The sequence below is a fragment of the Erpetoichthys calabaricus genome, chromosome 3 (genome assembly GCF_900747795.2).
Source record: "Erpetoichthys calabaricus chromosome 3, fErpCal1.3, whole genome shotgun sequence".
In the NCBI taxonomy this organism is placed as follows: domain Eukaryota; kingdom Metazoa; phylum Chordata; class Cladistia; order Polypteriformes; family Polypteridae; genus Erpetoichthys; species Erpetoichthys calabaricus.
This window is the reverse complement of record NC_041396.2, coordinates 230,693,455-230,714,481: the sequence shown is the minus strand read 5'-3', so window position 1 is coordinate 230,714,481 and position 21,027 is coordinate 230,693,455. Positions and strand designations below refer to the sequence as shown.

At 37.7% G+C, this 21,027-nt stretch overlaps 1 protein-coding gene across 1 annotated transcript in view; it reads right to left on the bottom strand.

The window, feature by feature from the left end:
* shprh (SNF2 histone linker PHD RING helicase) overlaps positions 1 to 21,027 on the bottom strand; it is a 106,164-nt gene that overhangs the window by 17,726 nt on the left and 67,411 nt on the right. Inside the window, exons 19-22 of the mRNA XM_028797887.2 lie at positions 19,773 to 19,946; positions 18,577 to 18,639; positions 18,033 to 18,258; positions 1,638 to 1,775 (exon numbers count right to left, since the gene is read on the bottom strand). Of these exons, the coding sequence (XP_028653720.2) occupies positions 1,638 to 1,775; positions 18,033 to 18,258; positions 18,577 to 18,639; positions 19,773 to 19,946 (601 nt within the window). The remainder of the gene's footprint in view (positions 1 to 1,637; positions 1,776 to 18,032; positions 18,259 to 18,576; positions 18,640 to 19,772; positions 19,947 to 21,027) is intronic.

The window sequence follows — 21,027 nt, the reverse complement described above, 5'->3', positions numbered from 1 at the left end:
AAGTCACATTAAAATGCAACACATTTTAAAAAAAAGATAGTGTGCAGGTGTTCAAAAGATAAAACCGTGGTGAATTTATTAAGCACATTGAAAACTGGTTGATCATTATAAACATAAGGGAAGTCAGCAGTCAGTACCTTTTCTGAAGGGTAAACCAAAAATGAATCCTCAATCTGATCAATATACTAAGCGAAGTCAAACCATACCTCAAGAAGCCCAGAAATAAGTGAAAGAGTCTAGCTGTGGCTAACCTCCAGAGCTCCACAAGTACAGATGAACTCAAATTTGATTGAAACCAGTTATCCCACCACTAGATATGCCCACAATGCCTCCAGTCTGTAGCAATGCGGTTTGTTGTAAAGCATTTTACAGATAAAACAGACTCCACTGTAATGAGATTTTTTTTAAACATTAATTCTATAAGAAACTGGGCAGGACCAAAAAAAGGATTTTGCTAAACTGGAGATTGCTCTAAGAGAATTTAACTTATACTTTGTATACACTTTGCTCTGCGCTGAATATGGGCTTATGCAAATGAAGACAAAGCAGAAGTGATTGAGGGCCATACCGCTAGTGAACAGGGTGGACAGATAACTGAAGAAGTGGTGTCCTGGACAGGAAAAAAGAGGCATGATCATAGTGTAAAATGGAAAGAGAAAGTTTGGCAAAGCTTAAGGAACAAATGCTGTGCTTGAGTGAACTTTGTAAACATCTAATCTTGATAATGGGTAAGCCTGCATTATAAGATGCTATTAATAGATGCCAATCAGTAGTGGAGGGTTCTAGGCAGCGTTGAGAGGGATGGCTGGTGGACATTACATATAAAAATGTTGGCGCTCAGAAACTTTGAAAGAGTGGAAACCTCAAGGCAAGACTGAACAAAACATGGGTGAGCAGCATGGAGCAGACTGTCACTGGGAAGAAAGAAGTGAAGATATGGGGAACGGACCATAAGAAAAGGACTGTTGTGCAGTGGGATTCTCAGGTGGAACTTTCCCCGGGAAACAGGCATGCTCTGAGACAAGAACACAGGAGAAGACGATAGGGATTAACATTACTGTGTTCCGGGGTACTCAGATTTCACACTATTAATACTGATTAGCCATTTCAATTCAAAACAATACATTTGACTGTAAAACTGTTTTGCAATGGCCTTCAACAAAAGCCAAGTAACAATGAAAAACAGAAAAAAGCAGGAATTGATCTAATATAGGAACGCTCTTCTAGTGGACATCTGTGTCAAGCATGTAAGCAGATTAAGTGATCTAATATTATTCTTATTATTTGACTAATGCATTTATCAAAGGCGACTTACAACATTTGAAATACAACTGGCTATATTTGTATTTTTGCAATTGGTGCAAAGTTACACAGTGTCAGTAATGGGATATGAACACTTAGCCTCAAAGTTTGAAATCCTAGCTCCAAAGTGTAACCACTACAATGCAATGCCTGCCAATAATATTACACCTGGATTATAAACAAAAACAAAAAAAACCAAAAACTACAAATATTGTATACAGAAAAGTACTTTAGTTACACAGTACTTCTGATATACCTGATTAACCGACAGGACTATAACAGATGTTCATTGTCTTGCAAAATTTCTTGGTAACACAGTTAGTATTTTTATATACCTCATGAGGCTCTATGATGTGAAGTACTTTTGGCTTAGGTTCATCGGGATGTCGCACTCTCAGACGCTCAGTTGCCATACCCAGTTCATCGATTGCTGAAACATGATCCCGCAGGACCATCCAGTATTCATGTAAAAGCTGTGCAGAAAAAAGAAATCACATTTGTTACATAGAACTGGAATGTGCTGGGGTTTTAAATCTTGTCCTAGAAGTAGAGCTGCTGGATTCTTAGTTGTTAAGTAAGAACCTAATAAGAAATGTTAACAGCTAAAAAAAGAAGCACTAAATTTAAAAATACAAATAACACAAAAATAGATATTAAATATTTTATTTGTATTAACTCCATTATTTAATTTTTGATTTTAACACTGATATGCTCATTAAGGGATGACTGTTTACCATAATAAAAGTAACGTATTTTAACTTAAATTAATAAGATTATTAGGGGACATTCTTGGAAGGCTTCAGTGTAAGATTAGGTTACTGCAATGTTAATCTTATTATAGGCAAGACAAGTAGTAGGTTAGCTAACTCAAGACATACCAACAACAAAAAAAAAAAATCAAAACCCTTTGAAATGTAAAATAAGAATTAGATACTGGATGAATAATACATTTAAACAATAAAATTAAATAAATTCTTAAAGGTACAAATTCTTAAAAGGCATATTTAATAACTAAAATTTTTAAATGGATTGCAATTAAACAACTCTTTTTATCTCTTGAAATGGGAAACACAAATATGTAATACTACTGGAGGCTTTATCTTGCAGCTCACAATGTCTCTCTTCTGACAGGCTTACAACTGAAATGGTTCAATCATATAAGTCTGTTTTAATCTGAACATATTTATTACTCTTATTTATTCAAGCATATCATTTAAAATGAGAGAATGTGATTTTAAATTTAGTGCTCACAGTATAATAATATATATTGAGGTTAATACTATAAATATGAGGAGGCTAATAACAACAACAACACGTTAAGGTTAATGCTATATCCCTGTAACCTACAGAGTAAAATAAGAAGTATTTATTTTATAATACAATAATAACACTATTAAAAATAACATAGCATATAGAAGATGTAACCATATTATTGACCTCTAAATCAGAAAAAAGCATTTGTTTTCCTATTAAAGTACATGCAAATACTTTGCCAAATAAAGGACAAAACTAGAGCCTGTTTTCCTGAGATATAGAAAAAGAACTAGTATGAGGCACTTTATTAAGTACAAAGCATATCAAAAATAGGTATGCAAGAAATTTAATTAACAATTCCTCAATTCACAGCCTCATATTTAGAAGTTCTTTATAAGAAAAATTAACATTGCCTGTAATTTCCATTAATCAATATAACACAACGTTTCTGGTGTTGTAACCTTTTAATCACATGACCCTATGAAAGTATTCTGATAAGATATGAAATTAAATGAAAGGAAGAAGAAAAGGAAGAAAATAATTAAAACCAGACACTTCAATATTACTGCAGTTCAGAACTAAGAAAAGTTTCCCAAAAGCATTCTAATGTTAAGAACCTGATAAAACTCCATGTGAAGATCAATCATTAACTTACTAGGATTTGCTGAAACCCAGCATAATCTATGTGCCCTCTGACCCACTCATTAATAACTAAGTGCTTCCTAAACTTTACTGGCTACCTCTTGTGCTAACTTTATCAACAGACAGTGGTTGTCAAAAACAGCACATTAAATTAACATCATAACAGTTCTGTAAACATTTAAAACACTAAGATTTATTACCCGAGAAGATTTTCATGATGAAATACATTTGTATTATTATATTTACAGATAATTGCTTAGTAAATGTTAATTATTTGTGCCGTTAATAACTACAAATTTGCAAGTGCATAATATTTTAATATTCTCGAAAAGTATTGAAGAATCTGTGTTCTATAGCTGCATTTAGCTTTATTTTCACAGAGACATTTTCTGTATTGCAGTTGGTTATGGAGAGAGGTATGAAAAAGGGAAACATAAGGATGTGAATTATGTTTTAGTTCATTTGAGAAAAGGTAGTATGGCTTCATACACCAGCCTCTTGCAGGCTAATCAGACCTGCTGTAAAGTTTCTCTGAATTGAACATGCAGGTGATACTAAGGAGTATAGAAGATATATCTATCATGCATACCTGTTGACTTCTTTTACAATACCCTAGACAGCAGCTGAGAACCAGTTTACATCAGCCAACCTGCAGTGTAGTAGAAATTCAAGGTATTGACATAGCTATATAGAAAATTTGATTCTGCTTTTTTCATAAATCGATGTCATCCAATTTTCACCTTATCTTTGCGGTACTGTGACTGCTGCATGTGCAGTGCTGCGCAGCATTTTTATCAAAACATGCATAACTTTCTTAAAGAAAAAAAAAGAGGAAGAGGTATGGATGATGAAAATGCATCATTTCCTGATCTTAGGACAGAGGGTGTATTTCAGGCTGGTGTTGATTCTTGGCAGGCCATTAATACTACTGTTTTTACATAACTGTTGAAGCCTCCTAGATTTTCCAATTGAAAGACTTCTTTTTCATATTTTATTGCAAAGGAGTGTGGGGATCTTTCATACATAATAGAATTTATTTACTTTATTTAAGGATTGTGGTGAAATTTCAGAAAAAATGTATAATATCTATCTATATATATATATTATATATATACATACACAGTACTGTGCAAAAGTTTTAGGCAGGTGTGAAAAAATGCTGTAAACAAAGAATGCTTTCAAAAATGGAAGTGTGAATCATTTATTTTCATCAATCAACAAAATGCAGCGAATGAACAAAAGAGAAATCTAAATCAAATCAATATTTGGTGTGACCACCCTTTACCTTCAAAACAGCATCAATTCTTCTAGGTACACAGTTTTTGAAGGAACTCGGCTGGTAGGTTGTTCCAGACATCTTGGAGAACTAACCACAGATCTTCTGTGGATGTAGGCTTCTTCACATCCTTCTGTCTCTTCATGTAATCCCAGACACACTCGATGATGCTGAGAGGGCTCTGTGGGGGCCATACCATCACTTCCAGGACTTCTTGTTCTCCTTTACGCTGAAGATAGTTCTTAATGACTTTGGCTGTATGTTTGGGGTCGTTGTCCTGCTGCAGAATAAATTTGGGGCCAATCATACGCCTCCTTGATGGTATTGCATGATGGATATGTAGAAGAAGAATATTCTCCTCAGCACTATGTATTTTGTGTGTTTAGTAAATTAGAATTTTTATAACTATTTTGTAACTTGCCAGTGAGAGACGCTTTGGCTTATGAACTAACAAAAATATGTTATTCCAGGGTTCAGGAGAAATCGTGTCCACATGAATAAAATCTAAGCTGTTTCTTGTTTTCTCCTCTCTCAGAGTGAATGTTTCAGGGACAAGGTCACAAGGCTGCAGAAAGTACATGTAGTTTATGCAAAGGCGTCTCTCCTGTGCTTAGCTTTGAGAACACAGATAATGCTTAGCTCAACAGACATATTGTTTAACTTTACTGTTTTGATAAGGATGTTCTTTCTGTCTTATTAATCATGAAATGCTGAATTATAAAAACCCCTCCTAATTTTTTCTCGGTGTTCAATTGAGCTTTGCGGCAATAAGTTACGCTCTTTTGAATCTCTACTTACTGTGACTCCGAATGAATAAAAAAGAGAATTGAGAAATATTATCTGCCTGCTTTCAGTGTGCCTTTTTCGTCCACAGATAAGTATCTGCCTGTATTTCTCAGCATTGAGAACACCATTAATCCTGACCAAATCTCCAACTCCATTTGAAATGCAGCCCCAAACGTTCAAGGAACCTCCACCATGCTTCACTGTTGCCTGCAGACACTCATTATTGTACCGCTCTCCAGCCCTTCGACGAACAAACTGCCTTCTGCTACAGCCAAATATTTCAAATTTTGAATCATCAGACCAGAGCACCTGCTGCCATTTTTCTGCACCCCAGTTCCTTGTTTTCGTGCATACTTGAGTCGCTTGGCCTTGTTTCCAAGTCGGAGGTATGGCTTTTTTGCTGCAACTCTTCCATGAAGACCACTTCTGGCCAGACTTCTCCTGACAGTAGATGGCTGTACCTGAGTCCCACTGGTTTCTGCCAGTTCTGAGCTGATGGTACTGCTGGACATCTTCCGATTTCGAAGGGTAACAAGCTTGATGTGTCTTTCATCTGCTGCACTAAGTTTCCTTGGCCGACCACTACGTCTACAATCCTCAACGTTGCCAGTTTCTTTGTGCTTCTTCAAAAGAGCTTGAACAGCACATCTTGAAACCCCAGTCTGCTTTGAAATCTCTGTCTGGGAGAGACCTTGCTGATGCAGTATAACTACCTTGTGTCTTGTTGCTGTGCTGAATCTTGCCATGACATGAAACCGTCTTCCACAACCTCACCTTGGTAGCAGAGTTTGGCTGTTCCTCACCTAGTTTTAAGCCTTCCTCACCTAGTTTTAAGCCTCTTACACAGCTGTTTCTGTTTCAGTTAATGACTGTGTTTCAACCTACATGTGACACTGATGATCATTGGCACCTGTTTGGTATAATTGGTTGATCATACACCTGACTATAATCCTACAAAATCCCTGACTTTGTGCAAGTGTACCTATAAGAATTGATGCTGGTTCGAAGGCAAAAGGTAGTAACACCAAATATTGATTTGATTTAGAATTTTCTTTTGTTTGCTCACTTTGCATTTTGTAAATTGATAACAATAAACAATCATTATTTATATTTCTGAAAGCATTCTTTGTTTACAGCATTTTTTCACACCTGCCTAAAACTTTTGCACAGTACTGTATATACAAACTAACAAATTACCACCAAACTGCCCTGGTTGTATTTGTCTGAAAACTGCCTTAACACTAGAATTACCAAAGCCTACGAAAAAACTCGTAAATTTGGCCCACCTTAAATCCCTTCGCACCTATCCACCAGTGTCTTTTGTCCTGTAAATGTGCCGATCAAGACAAGCAGCAAGCAGCTTACTATTCCATCCTCCAACCGCCACAGAACGGTCACAAAGTTCTCCCTGCTCATGCCTTGATTATCTGGGAGTGAAGTGCTGGAGTTTTAGATTGGAAATAATAGATCGTTATTTGGAACACATGCATTTCATGTGTGTTTCGTTTTCTACAGTAATCTGTTGTGAGATATGGCCGGCCATTCATCCCGGCCAATACCCCCAGGCCGCTAGATGGAGTCCTCCTTGCAACGTGGAGATGCCCCGAATTCCAGCAGGGTATCATGGACTATGGAGTCCAGCCCTGCTGGATAACGTCGGGGCCGCCAGGAGTCGCTGCAGGGAGGCCCAGAGATTTATATTTTCCATATAGCCCGGAAGTATTTCCAACTCACAGGAATGGAAGAAATGATATACTTCCGGGCTGAAGAAAAAGAGAAGTTTTTACCTGACCCGGAAGTGCTGGATAATCACATGGACTGAGGGCTCATAAGCACTTCCGGGTTGAGGACTATAAAGGACTGTGGGAGATCCCAGACAGTTGAGCTGAGCTGGGTGGAAGGGTGGCAACGCGTCTGGGAGCGGAAGATTGGTTATTGATTTATTATTGTATTGAGTATTGATTATATGAGTAGTGTGGAGTAGAGGGTACTTTGTGCACATTATTATTACAAAATAAATAATAATTGTAATTTTACCAGGTGTTTGGAGTGGTACCTGAGGGTTCAAGGGAGCTCTAGCGCCACCTACTGTTACACTGTGTAAACACATTGTTAAAACAGAAACGTTTTTCATATTTTAGTAATAAATGACAAAATGTAGGCATAAACTATATAATGCGTGAAGCCTGAAGTCCAAAGATCAAATAAACACTTTCACAAAAGGTTCAAGGATGATACGATAGCTTCCGTGGAGTAGCGGTAAGAATTTCTGACTTGTAATCATGAGTGCCCCGGTTCGAGCCTAACTGCCTCCTGTACAGGTGCTGGTCATAAAATTAGAATATCATGACAAAGTTGATTTATTTCAGTAATTCCATTCAAAAAGTGAAACTTGTATATTAGATTCATTCATTACACACAGACTGATGTATTTCAAATGTTTATTTCTTTTAATGTTGATGATTATAACTGACAACTAATGAAAGTCCCAAATTCAGTTTTTATTTGAAACTGGGAATAACTGTAGATGTGAGTGATGTTTTGAGACAATGGAACTGGACATTCTCTGATCTGGATGGATAAAAGCTGATACACAAACACTGGTGAATCTGCCTTCTTCATATCTCACTGTCACTTGATTTTTTTTTTATTCAGTTTTGTTGAGTGTTCCTGCTCACACTAAATTAGTATGAACCTTATGATCCATGATGTGAAGGGTGCACTGACCCAAAAAAAAAAAAAAAAAAAAAACCCAGAGACATAGGTATATGTGATATTTGGAATTATTCATTTTATGACCTGAATAGTACATTTCAGAAAACATTGTGGCACGGATGCAACATTATTCATATTCATTCGCATAACATCTTGCCGTTGTAATCAGTGACCACATGGTTTTTTTTTTTTTCCCCCGATCTTGCCAGTTCCCACATGTTTCTGTATGGTGGTGTTTCTTTTGTACTCCAGGACATGCAGAGGAAAGAATAGTACAGAGAGGTCAGTTCAGCGCTATATGCAATCATCAAATTCAAATGTTAACAGTTCACATACATGCAAGGACCGTCCTTCCTGCATTTACGACATGTGTACCTGTTGCAATGTATACACTTCTCTGTATGCTGTGGTTTCTATTACACACCTGAAAGAAACAGACAATATATGTGACATTTTGAAGAAATCATTTTATGACCTGAACAGCAGAAATCAGAAAACATCATCGCACTAATGCAATATTATTTGAAAATGAACAGCGTCAGATCAGCTGTAAATGTATGGTATTTGTAAAAGTTAGCTTTTTTTTCAGTTTTACTCGCTCAGTCACGTTGACGCTCTCCCTTAACCCCCCCTCCCCCTTCTGATCCGACTCTAACTCACAGCGCTAGTATAAATTCACACCCGATCTGACGAGATTAATTTTCAAACAATATTGCATTAGTACAACAATGTTTTCTGATTGGTACTATTCAGGTCATAAAATGATTTCTTCAAAATGTCACATATATTTGTCTTTTTCTTTTTTGCCCAGTGCTGCGTTGACATCATGCACCAGAAGGAGTGAGCTTTTTCAGTGCAAGCAGAACCATACAGGTGGCTGGTTGCTTGTGCTATAACACGCTTGACCTGGCAGCGATCAACATGCATGTACTGTTCAAGGCATGCACGGGGTCCACTGAGAAAAGAAGAGTGTTCATGGCTCACCTTGCAGAGGAACTTCGTCGTCGCTTCTTACAAGAAAAGGCGATGGATAAAGCAAAAGAGGATGCAACATCGACAGGTACACATGTTGTAAACTTAGAAAGGACGGTCCTTGGGTGTGTGGGAACTGTTAACAGTTGAATTTGATGATTGCATAGAGTGTGGAACTAACCTCTCTGTACTATTCTTTTCTCTGCATGTCCTGGAGTACAAATGAAATAGCACTGTTCACCAAAACGTGCAGACTGCATGAGCAAGATCGAAAAAAAAAAAAAAATGCAGTCACTGATTACAGGCGCAAGAAGGCATACAAATGAATATGAATAATGTTGCATCCGTGCCGCAATGTTTTCCGAAATGTACTTTATAGGTCATAAAATGAATAATTCCAAATATCATATATACCTATGTCTCGTTTTCTATTTTTGTCAGTGTGGCTTTGACATCATGGACCATAAGGTGCATACTAATTCGGCGTGAGCAGGAACACTTAGTAAAACTGAATGAAAAAAATTCAAGTGACGGTGAGATACGAAAAAGGCAGATTCACCAGTGTTTGTGTGTCAGCTTTTCTCCCTGTAGATCAGAGAATTTCTAGTTCCATTGTCTCAAAACACCACTCACATCTACAGTTATTCCCAGCTTCAGATAAAAAGTAACCACGTCAGATCTGGGGTGGGGGGTGGGTGTTGTATCGTGATTGTTTTTTACAAGTCCTACAAATTGTCAGCAGCTGTTACAGACACAAATCAAATGTATGTTTTTATTGTATAATATTAACAATAAGAGAAGCTAACTACTCAAAACAGTAAATTTTCCACAACCTCTGGATTATAAGTTGGCAGTTCTAACCACAGCACCATGGAAGCAGTTGTATTGTACTTGCACCTTTTGTGAAAGTGTTTATTTGATATTTGGCCATCAGCATTCACACATTATACAGTTTGTGTCTACATTTTGTTGTTTATTACTAAAACACGAAAAACGTTTCTGTTTTAACAATGTGTTTACACAGATTGTTGTAGACACAAAACACACATCAAATTATTTCCCCTTACAATTCTGGGTAGCTCACGCCCAGATAATCAATTAAGGCAGGAACTGAGAGAACTTCTTGCCCGTTCTGAAGCGGTGGGGGGGGGGGGGTGGAATAGCAGGCTGCTTGCTGCTTATCGACACATTTAGAAGACAAAAGACGCTGATGGAGAGGTGCGAAGGGATTTAAGGTGGGCCGGATTTCCGAGTTTTTTCGTTGGCTCTGGTAATTCTAGTGTTAAGTTATGATGTGCAAGCTTATTTGTTTTACTGTTTCATCCTATTTGGCTTTTTCCTCTTTTTTGACAATTTGCTATCATTTGACAGAGAAAAAAAAACTCCTTTACAAAATTATATTTTTTTCTTTTACAAAAATGTGATAGGGGGCATCCTTGTTGAGCACCACGTTCTAGTTTGAAGTAGTTAGAAATAATGTTGTTAACACGAAGAGAGACTTCTGGACTGGTAATAAAGTAGTTTGATCTATGCACATACAGTATGTCTGGGCCAAACCCAAATTTGTGCAATGTGGTGTATAGGTAGTATCATTCAACCATGTCAAATGTTTTTTCTGCATCCAATGATATTAAGATCTGTTGTGTATTAGATTTTAGGAGTCAGCATATTACATTAAACAAATGTTGAAGATTAGAAGCTAAGCGTCTGCCTTTAATAAATCCGGTTTGGTCTTGTGATATTACAGAAGGAAGCACTTTCTCAATACTTCTAGCTAGAACTTTGGAGAGGATCTTAACATCTCTATTTCAAGCACAAGGTGAGTTACCAGAACTATAAAGATGACAAACAGCTGTATTTATCTACAGCGCCTGAAAACCCTGACGCTCATGACTTTCTGATCCAATGTCTTAGCAGTATTTCCGATTGGATGAGTAGTAACTTTCTCAAGCTAAAGGAAAAAACAGAAATCTTGGTGATTGGCAAACATGGATATAGCAAGGGTATTAGAAATAAACTCGATCCTTTAAATGTCAAGACAGAGGTAAAAGATTAGGGGTAACTATTGACTCTGACCTGAATTTTAAATTGCATATTAATCAGCTCACAGAATCCACATTTTTTCACTAAAGGAATACAACAAAAGTTAGACCTCTTAGAAATTTACAAGACACTGAAAAATTAGTTCACACTTTTGTTTTTAGTTGACAAAATTGCTATAATGCACTCCTAACATAAATACCCAGGGAAGGCATCAATCGGTTGCAATTAGCGCAAAATGAATCAGCCAGAATCTTATCTAGAAAAAGAAAATTTGAGCACATCTCACTAGTTTTAGCATCATTACATTGGTTACCTGTGTTATTCAGAATTGACTTTAAGATACTACTAACAGTTTACAAATCCTTGATTAATGTTGCTTAGTCCTACAGTGCATCCGGAAAGTATTCACAGCGCATCACTTTTTCCACATTTTGTTATGTTACAGCCTTATTCCAAAATGGATTAAATTCATTTTTTTCCTCAGAATTCTACACGACACCCCATAATGACAACGTGAAAAAAGTTTACTTAAGGTTTTTGAAATTTATTAAAAACAAAAAAAAAAACTGAGAAATCACATGTACATAAGTATTCACAGCCTTTGCTCAATACTTTGTCGATGCACCTTTGGCAGCAATTACAGCCTCAAGTCTTGTTGAATATGATGCCACAAGCTTGGCACACCTATCCTTGGCCAGTTTCCCCCATTCCTCTTTGCAGCACCTCTCAAACTCCATCAGGTTGCATGGGAAGCGTCGGTGCACAGCCATTTTAAGATCTCTCCAGAGATGTGCAATCGGATTCAAGTCTGGGCTCTGGCTGGCTCACTCAAGGACATTCACAGAGTTGTCCTGAAGCCACTCCTTTGATATCTTGGCTGTGTGCTTAGGGTCGTTGTCCTGCTGAAAGATGAACCGTCGCACCAGTCTGAGGTCAAGAGTGCTATGGAGCAGGTTTTCAACCAGGATGTCTCTGTACATTGCTGCAGTCATCTTTCCCTTTATCCTGACTAGTCTCCCAGTTCCTGCCAGTGAAAAACATCCCCACAGCATGATGCTGCTGCCACCACCATGCTTCACTGTAGGGATGGTATTGGCCTGGTGATGAGCGGTGCCTGGTTTCCTCCAAACGTGATGCCTGGCATTCACACCAAAGAGTTCAATCTTTGTCTCATCAGACTAGAGAATTTTCTTTCTCATGGTCTGAGAGTCCTTCAGGTGCCTTCTGGCAAACTCCAGGCGGGCTGCCATGTGCATTTTACTAAGGAGTGGCTTCCGTCTGGCCACTCTACCATACAGGCCTGATTGGTGGATTGCTGCAGAGATGGTTGTCCTTCTGGAAGGTTCTCCTCTCTCCACAGAGGACCTCTGGAGCTCTGACAGAGTGGTCACCTCGCTGACTAAGGCCCTTCTACCTGGTTCACTCAGTTTAGATGGCCGGCCAACTCTGGGAAGAGTCCTGGTGGTTTCGAACTTCTTCCACTTACGGATGATGGAGGCCACTGTGCTCATTGGGACCTTCAAAGCTGCAGAAATTTTTCTGTAACCTTCCCCAGATTTCTGCCTTGAGACAATCCTGTCTCGGAGGTCTACAGACAATTCCTTTGACTTCATGCTTGGTTTGTGCTCTGAGGTGAACTGTCAACTGTGGGACCTTATATAGACAGGTATGTGCCTTTCCAAATCATGTCCAATCAACTGAATTTACCACAGCTGGACTCGAATTAAGCTGCAGAAACATCTCAAGGATGATCAGGGGAAACAGGATGCACCTGAGTTCAATTTTGAGCTTCATGGCAAAGGCTGTGAATACTTATGTACATGTGCTTTCTCAATTTTTTTTATTTTTAATAAATTTGCAAAAATCTCAAGTAAACTTTTTTCACGTTGTCATTATGGGGTGTTGTGTGTAGAATCCTGAGTAAAAAAATGAATTTAATCCATTTTGGAATAAGGCAGTAACAAAACAAAATGTGGAAAAAGTGATGCGCTGTGAATACTTTCCGGATGCACTGTATATTTTGGAATGCCTATCCCCCTACAACCCCTACACAACATAAGCTTACTGTAGATCTTCGAATGGAGAACTGCTTACAATTCCAAGAGCCAAACTTAAAAGAAGTGGTGAGGTGGCCTTTTGTTATGTACCCAAAATCTGAAATACTAGCCTGCAATTCGCCAGGCTAGTACTGTGGATCATTTTAAAGAAAAACTGCTAAAAAAAACATAATTTTAATATGGCTTTTTAATACCTACATTTTTGTTGTATTTCCAGATATACTATATGGGCATAGACATATATTCTTTAGGGATCTGCAACCTGTATTTATCTCTACTATTCCCTGCTGTTTTTTCTGGTTCTTCTGTGGTGGAGATCTGCGCCAGCACCACCACCAACTGATCAAGGCACCATGCAGTACCCTGTGTTGATGGACTGAAAGCGGGTGTCTCAGCTGTCCACAAGATCAACTTCATCAATTACTATCATGTGAAACCTGAAAACAAACAGGACTGATTTATGACCATTTACAGTTGTGCTTGAAAGTTTGTGAACCCATTAGAATTTTCTATATTTCTTCATAAATATGACCTATAACATCATCAGATTTTCACTCAAGTCCTAAAAGTAGATAAAGAGAAACCAGTTAAACAAATGAGACTTGGTCATTTATTCATTAAGGAAAATGATCGAATATTACCCTAAGTTCTTGTCAATAAGCCGTGGCTTATCTAAGGAAAAAAGTTGTGAAAATGAAAAAATAGAATATCGGCTTATACATAAGTCCGGCTTATACATCCATCGCGGGGGTTGCGTTCCAGAGCCACCCGCGAAATAAGAATATCCGCGAAGTAGAAACCATATGTTTATATGGTTATTTTTATATTGTCATGCTTGGGTCACAGATTTGCGCAGAAACACAGGAGGTTGTAGAGAGACAGGACCGTTATTCAAACACTGCAAACAAACATTTGTCTCTTTTTCAAAAGTTTAAATTGTGCTCCATGACAAGACAGAGATGACAGTTCCGTCTCACAATTAAAAGAATGCAAACATATCTTCCTCTTCAAAGGAGTGAAGCAAAAAAATCAATAGGGCTGTTTTTTCTTTTAAGTATGCGAAGCACCGCGGCACAAAGCTGTTGAAGGCGGCAGCTCACACCCCCTCCGTCAGGAGCAGACAAAGAGAGATAGAGAGAGAGTTTGTTTTTCAGTCAAAAATCAATACGTGCCCTTCGAGCTTTTAAGTATGCGAAGCACTGTGCAGCATGTCTTTTCAGGAATCAGCTTTACAAAAGATAGCAACGTGAAGATAATCTTTCAGCATTTTTAGACGAGCGTCCGTATCGTCTAGGTGTGCGAACAGCCCCCCTGCTCACACCCCCTATGTCAGGATCAGAGAAAGCGCAAGAGAGAGAAAGAGAAAAGTTGGGTAGCTTCTCAGCCATCTGCCAATAGCGTCCCTTGTATGAAATCAACTGGGCAAACCAACTGAGGAAGCATGTACCAGAAATTAAAAGACCCATTGTCCGCAGAAATCCGCGATATATATTTAAATATGCTTACATATAAAATCACAATTTAAATGACCGCTACGCGCTCGTGTTGACTCGGCGACGCCCAGAGCAGAAAGAACGCGCTCCGGCCGCTCCAACCGCGCCATGCGGGGAGTGAGAGAGACGCCAATATCTCACACTCTCTCCCCCCTTAAAGAAATTAAATGGGCGCGAGTGAGACCACTGACCTCCCTCCCTTCTATTAGTTATAGGTTATAGTACGTTCGGCTTATCCATGAGTCCGGCTTATCTATGATACGATTTTATTTTAAAAATTCGTATGATTTTTGGTCTCCGGCTAATACATGAGTCCGGCTTATAGACAAGAACTTAGGGTACATATTTGTGAGTGGCAAAAGTATGTGAACCTTTGCTTTCAATATCTGGTGTGACCCCCCATTGCAGCAATAACTGCAACTAAACATTTCCGGTAACTGTTGATCAGTCCTGCACACCGGCTTGGAGGAATTTTAGCCCATTCCTCCGTACAGAACAGCTTTAGCTCTGGGATGTTGGTGAGTTTCCTCACATTAACTGCTCACTTCAGGTCCTTCCACAACATTTCGATTGGATTAAGGTCAGGACTTTGACTTGGCCATTCCAAAACATTAACTTTATTTTTCTTTAACCATTCTTTGGTAGAACGACTTGTGTGCTTAGAGTCGTTGTCTTGCTGTATGACCCACCTTCTCTTGAGATTCAGTTCATGGACAGATGTCCTGACATTTTCTGATATAATTCAGAATTCATTGTTCCATCAATGAAGGCAAGCCGTCTTGGCCCAGATGCAGCAAAACAGGCCCAAACCATGATACAACCACCACCATGTTTCACAGATGGGATAAGGTTCTTATGCTGGAATGCAGTGTTTTCCTTTCTCCAAACATAATGCTTTTCATTTAAACCAAAAAGTTCTATTTTGGTCTCATCCGTCCACAAAACATTCTTCCAATAGCCTTCTGGTTTGTCCACGCGATCTTTAGCAAACTGCAGATGAGCAGCAATGTTTTTTTTTTGGAGAGCAGTGGCTTTCTCCTTGCAATCCTGCCATGCACACCATTGTTGTTCAGTGTTCTCCTGATGGTGGACTCATGAACATGAACATTAGCCAATTCTGAGAGAGGCCTTTAGTTGCTTAGAAGTTACCCTGGGGTCCTTTGTGACCTCGCCGACTATAACACCTTGCTCTTAGAGTGATCTTTGTTAGTCGACCACTCCTGGAAAGGGTAACAATGGTCTTGAATTTCATCCATTTGTACACAATCTGTCTGACTGTGGATTGGTGGAGTCCAAACTCTTCAGAGATGGTTCTGTAACCTTTTCCAGCCTGATGAGCATCAACAACTCTTTTTCTGAGGTCCTCAGAAATCTCCTTTGTTTGTGCCATGATATACTTCCACAAACATGTGTTGTGAAGAGTAGACTTTGATAGATCCCTGTTCTTTAAATAACACAGGGTGCCCACTAACACCTGATTGTCACCCCATTGACTAAAAACACCTGACTCTAATTTCACCTTCAAACTAACTGCTAATCCTAGAGGTTCACATACTTTTGCCACTCACAAATATGTAATTCCTCAATAAACAAATGACCAAATATTATATTTTGTCTCATTTATTTAACTGGTTTCTCTTTATCTACTTTTAGGACTTGAGTGAAAATCTGATGATGTTTTAGGTCATATTTATGCAGAAATATAGAAAATTCTAAATGGTTCACAAACTTTCAAGCACAACTGTATGTTAGAAAGAATGGCCAATGGGGGCTGGACTGTCTTTTTGGTCTTGGAACCCCAGTAGATTTTAGCTTTTTTTTTTTTCTCCAGCTTAACTGAAGCTTTTTTTTTCCTTTTTGTTTGGAGACCTAATGTATTCTTGACCTATTCTGGTGGTTTTGTTAATTAACTGTGATGACTTCTTGCTTTCCAGTTTATTGTTGTGAGAACAGAAATGATTATTTAAATAATCTGTACTCTTAAAAAAGCCTTAAGAGTTTCCCAAGGTATTCTTACATAGACCTCTGAGGATGGATTTGTCTCTAAAAAATAATCAGTTTGCTTTGAGAAGAATTCTGTAAAGTTCTCATCAGCTAATGACAGAGGGTTAAGATGCCAGCAACAAGAGGAGTGTGTAGGGCATAGTGATTTAAGCTCCATGATCAGAGGGGAATGGTTGAAGATAACAGCATCGTACTTGCAAGATTTGATAGTGGGCAATAAAAATCTATAATATATATATCTGTAATTATCTATAAAGAAATAATAATTTCTTGAGTAACTGTGATGTACTGATGAAAGGTAGGAATATGCTCATGAGTTTGGATTTTAAAATCTGTATAGATTTGATAAGTTATGATCCATTACACACTGTGATTATTTTTGCAGTGTTAGATGTTATTGCCACTGTAGTTAAAGACCTATCCATGTCTGATTTTAAAACACAATTAAAGTCTCCGGCCATTATAATTTTATGAGTGTTCACATTAAGAAAAGATGAAAATACATTTTGGATGAAATCTCAATCATCCACATTAGGTGTGCATTTATGAAAATTACTTTAGATTGAAATAAATTATCCATTATCAAGACATATTGCCCTTTAGGATAAGATACTATGTCTGACACTACAAATGAGATTGGTTTGTGTATTACAATTTCCAGACTACTTTAGACTAGTTAGATGAGAAAATACTTTTTTCTCTTTAGATTGTGATTGAGACCTTTGACATTCTAGCTCATAAAGTGCACTGTTTTGTCAGAGAGATACAGTGCTTGTGAACTTAAGTAAAGGTATTACACTGTATCATACAATAGCTTTAGCCTTGGTTTCATATTGTTGCCAGGTACTGTGGCTACAGAGCCTATTATTAGGTTGGCACTTACAGTTATTGGGGTTAAAAGGACAAATAAGAAGTAACATGCTTTCATACCCTGCACCCCCCACACACCAGCCCAGCCCTCCCCCATTTTGCCTCCCCAAGTGAGGCTTGACTATACTTCGAAAAGTCATATGCCAAGGGACAGGGAACATCCACAACAAAACTGCTTTAACTGACATCTTTAACTGATCCCTAGGTTTCACAAAATAACTAAATGTCACTTCTTTAGTGTTCCAATTATAACATGTCCACTTGTGTAAACTCAGAAACCCCTTCTAAGGACAGCCTTGCTACTACAACTACATGAAACATCCTTGAATCATCTTAATCCTATTTATTACAAGATGATGCAGAGTCAGTCCAAGTCAGGAAAGCGATATTCTTCCTAGTGTGTTTAGTACACTCTACTGCTCTTCTGTGTTACAGTTCACTGTGTGTAAATCAGGCATATGTTTGTATGTGTGTTTTTCTAAGTGTTTGAACCTGTGATTATAGAGAAATTCTACAGTTGACAAAGTTATTTAGAACATATTGTCATTCACAAAACATTCACAAAAGTAAAACACAACTCTACGTGTAGCATGTAACTGTCAAGTATAATAAGTGTACCTTGTATTCTTTCTTCCATGATTCAAACAATTCCATAAATATGTTGCCTTCATCAATGAGAGTTCCATCCATTCTTCTGGCTTTGGCAAAAGATAAAATTGCCTTTAACACACGTTCCATTTCACTTGCTGCCCAAAGCCCTCTGCTAGTTGTTGGTAGACGATCATCAACCAAACCTTCCTCATCTTCGATCATTTCTTCAAAGATGGCTGTCTGTCCTTTCACACTGTAACAATATATATATATAAAAGTATATCTCAAGCATCACATTAAATGTATTTAAAATAAGTAATCTTATTAAAAGTTGTGCAAAAAGCAATGCAAAGCAAGTAAAATTCAAGTAGTTTTAAAAAGAGAATTAGGTGATATATTGGCATAAACACACTTAAAAGAAACACACTAGTGATACAAGAACAATCTTAAAATTCAGCCTGCAAAATTCTTCATATTTAAATTTTATTCTATAAAAAGAAAAGTATAATAATTACAATACCGCAAGCACCCCTCAAAAATAAGAAACCGTTTAGCCAAATAGTATACATACGTGTGGGAGAAGAGCTTAGATTCATAGTCTGTGAACAACTCGTCAGCTCTGCAGAAAACACAGCTGGAAAAAAAATTACACCAAATCTCAGTATAAAATAAATTATTCCTACAGGTTCCTTTTTTAAACTGTATAATAATATTTTACCACACTACACAACAATTATTGGTACTGCTTCAAAAAACTTGGACTACATATTCATATGATTATGACTTGAGTGCCCTCTTTTGCATGGCATGAGTTCAAAACCATACTTAGAAACATTGACTCTACGTTGGCTAAGCACAAGAATAACTATTTCTCTTAGAATAACCAGCACACATGGCAACCATGGTAAACTCTGAAGTTGAGGTGAGCAACAACATTCAATGTAATAGTGTACGTAGGGTGCACCTTTAAAGAATGCATTCAGGCTCAGGGTGACCAGATTTTAAATACACTGCATCACTGGCTACTGGCTAAAATTAAACTCACCTCAATTTTGCAAGCTTAGCTAATTAATTCCTATTGACTGCATATGTAAATGCCTAATATTTCTGTACTTTTCCTTGGTGAAAGCGAGCAGTTTTTGTTGCTAAAACTACCAAATACTAATGAATAAATACTATACTTCTTTATTTATTAACAGAAATATATACTTTAAAATGTGCATGAAAGACAGCAATGATTTACTTTCTTGTAAATGACAATACTATACTGTACAACTAACATAACTGTTTTAGTTTGCATGAATCAAGTAAATATTGCAATGGAAAACATTTTTATCGACATTATAAGCATACTATTAAACTTTACTATTGCATTTGTCTTCCATTTGATTTTAAAAATGATAAATTAATACATTTATTTACGTGCACTAATACGTGTTCTTAAACAAACAAGGCCTACAAGTTTGATTTCTGTAATAATGTTGCACTTTCTTCAGAGTTTCCTTCTAAACACATAAGTTCAGTATTCTGAAATTCTAGATAATTTGGGCCTCTTGTACTGCTGAATCCAGTTTATGTTCTACACATAGACAATAATTTTGGTGAATTTTACTTTTATTTAATATGATCACCTGTTGCATATTTGCCACATTAAATTGCACATACCAAATACTTAACAATGAATTTGGTAGATGAGTAGTTTTTCCTTTCTTCACAATCTTATCCATTAATGCTTAAGAAATTTAAATTCCAGTGCTTAAAACTTGCCTGTTCAGTGGTAATCTTACTGGACGCAGATGACATATTGTGGCTTCTTCAATTACTTCTTGTGAAGGTGGACCTTCCAACTTTTTTACAGCTTCTCTTACAGTCTTCTGAGACTTAATTAAATCATCCATTTGTGTACTTAGAAGGAACTGGAGGCCTCTACAGTCACGGAACCTACCAGAGAAAAACAATACTTGCAAAAATTACTGAAAGAAAATTGAAATAATTTATGTAATGAGCCACATGTGCAGCTGATAAGTCCAGTTAGTGGCTCTCCACAACTAAACACACGGTGAATAGAAGTAACTTCCCTCTAATTCCACAACAGAAAAAATTAAATTCTAAAATGCTTTTACTAACACCTGGAACCTAGTGGAACTTATAAAAAAAAAAGCCAAATAACAATGCATCTGCTGAGTAAAAATAAAAAAATAAATAATTACAGGACATACCCTCATATACAAAAAAATAAGAATGTTAAAAGCACAATGTGTCAGCTATTTGGCCTTCATTAAAGCTCAACAGTTGTAAACACATACAAAGGTCCTTTTCTCTTCTTCAGTATTGAAATAACCTGTTTTCTTTTGGAGCCACCTTAAGTTAGCCATGAAATGTTGAGGATTGTTCGTTTCTGTTCAATATATGCAAGATTTCATGCTGTAAGAACCCATTCAACAAAGCATTTCTGGAGTTATGGTCACTGACTGGCTTTAGGCCATGCCATCACACAGGCAACAAATGGTCTCTCTCAGCCTAGATCCTTGATTCTGGAGTAACAGAAACTCCCCAGGCAAAGGAAGATCTGTGCTAATGGTCAAAAGCCTTTTTGTCTTCACCCTACTGTTTTCAGTTCTAATACAGTGGAACCTCGAGATACGATCACCTCTGTATACGAGAAATTCAAAATACGAGGAAAGTATGAGCGAAAAATTCAGATCTAAATACGAGCATTGGCTCACGTAACGAGCTACGAGCCAGGCTGTGTGTATAGCTCGCGGCTTAGTGAGGGGGCGTGGTAGCTGTAGCGAGCCGCAGGGCGATCTGCGGTGTCTGCGTTTCTCACCTAAGTGCACAGGTGGGAAACTGCCCACATCCATGATTTGTCCTGTGGCTGATGGGCTGGGTAGGGTTGCCACCCGTCCTTTAAAATACGGAATCGTCCAGTATTTGAGAATGAAATTGCGCGTCCCGTTTTGAATCAATACGTATGCGTCCCTTATTTTTTTGTATTAAAAGTGGTAACCCTAGCAGCTGC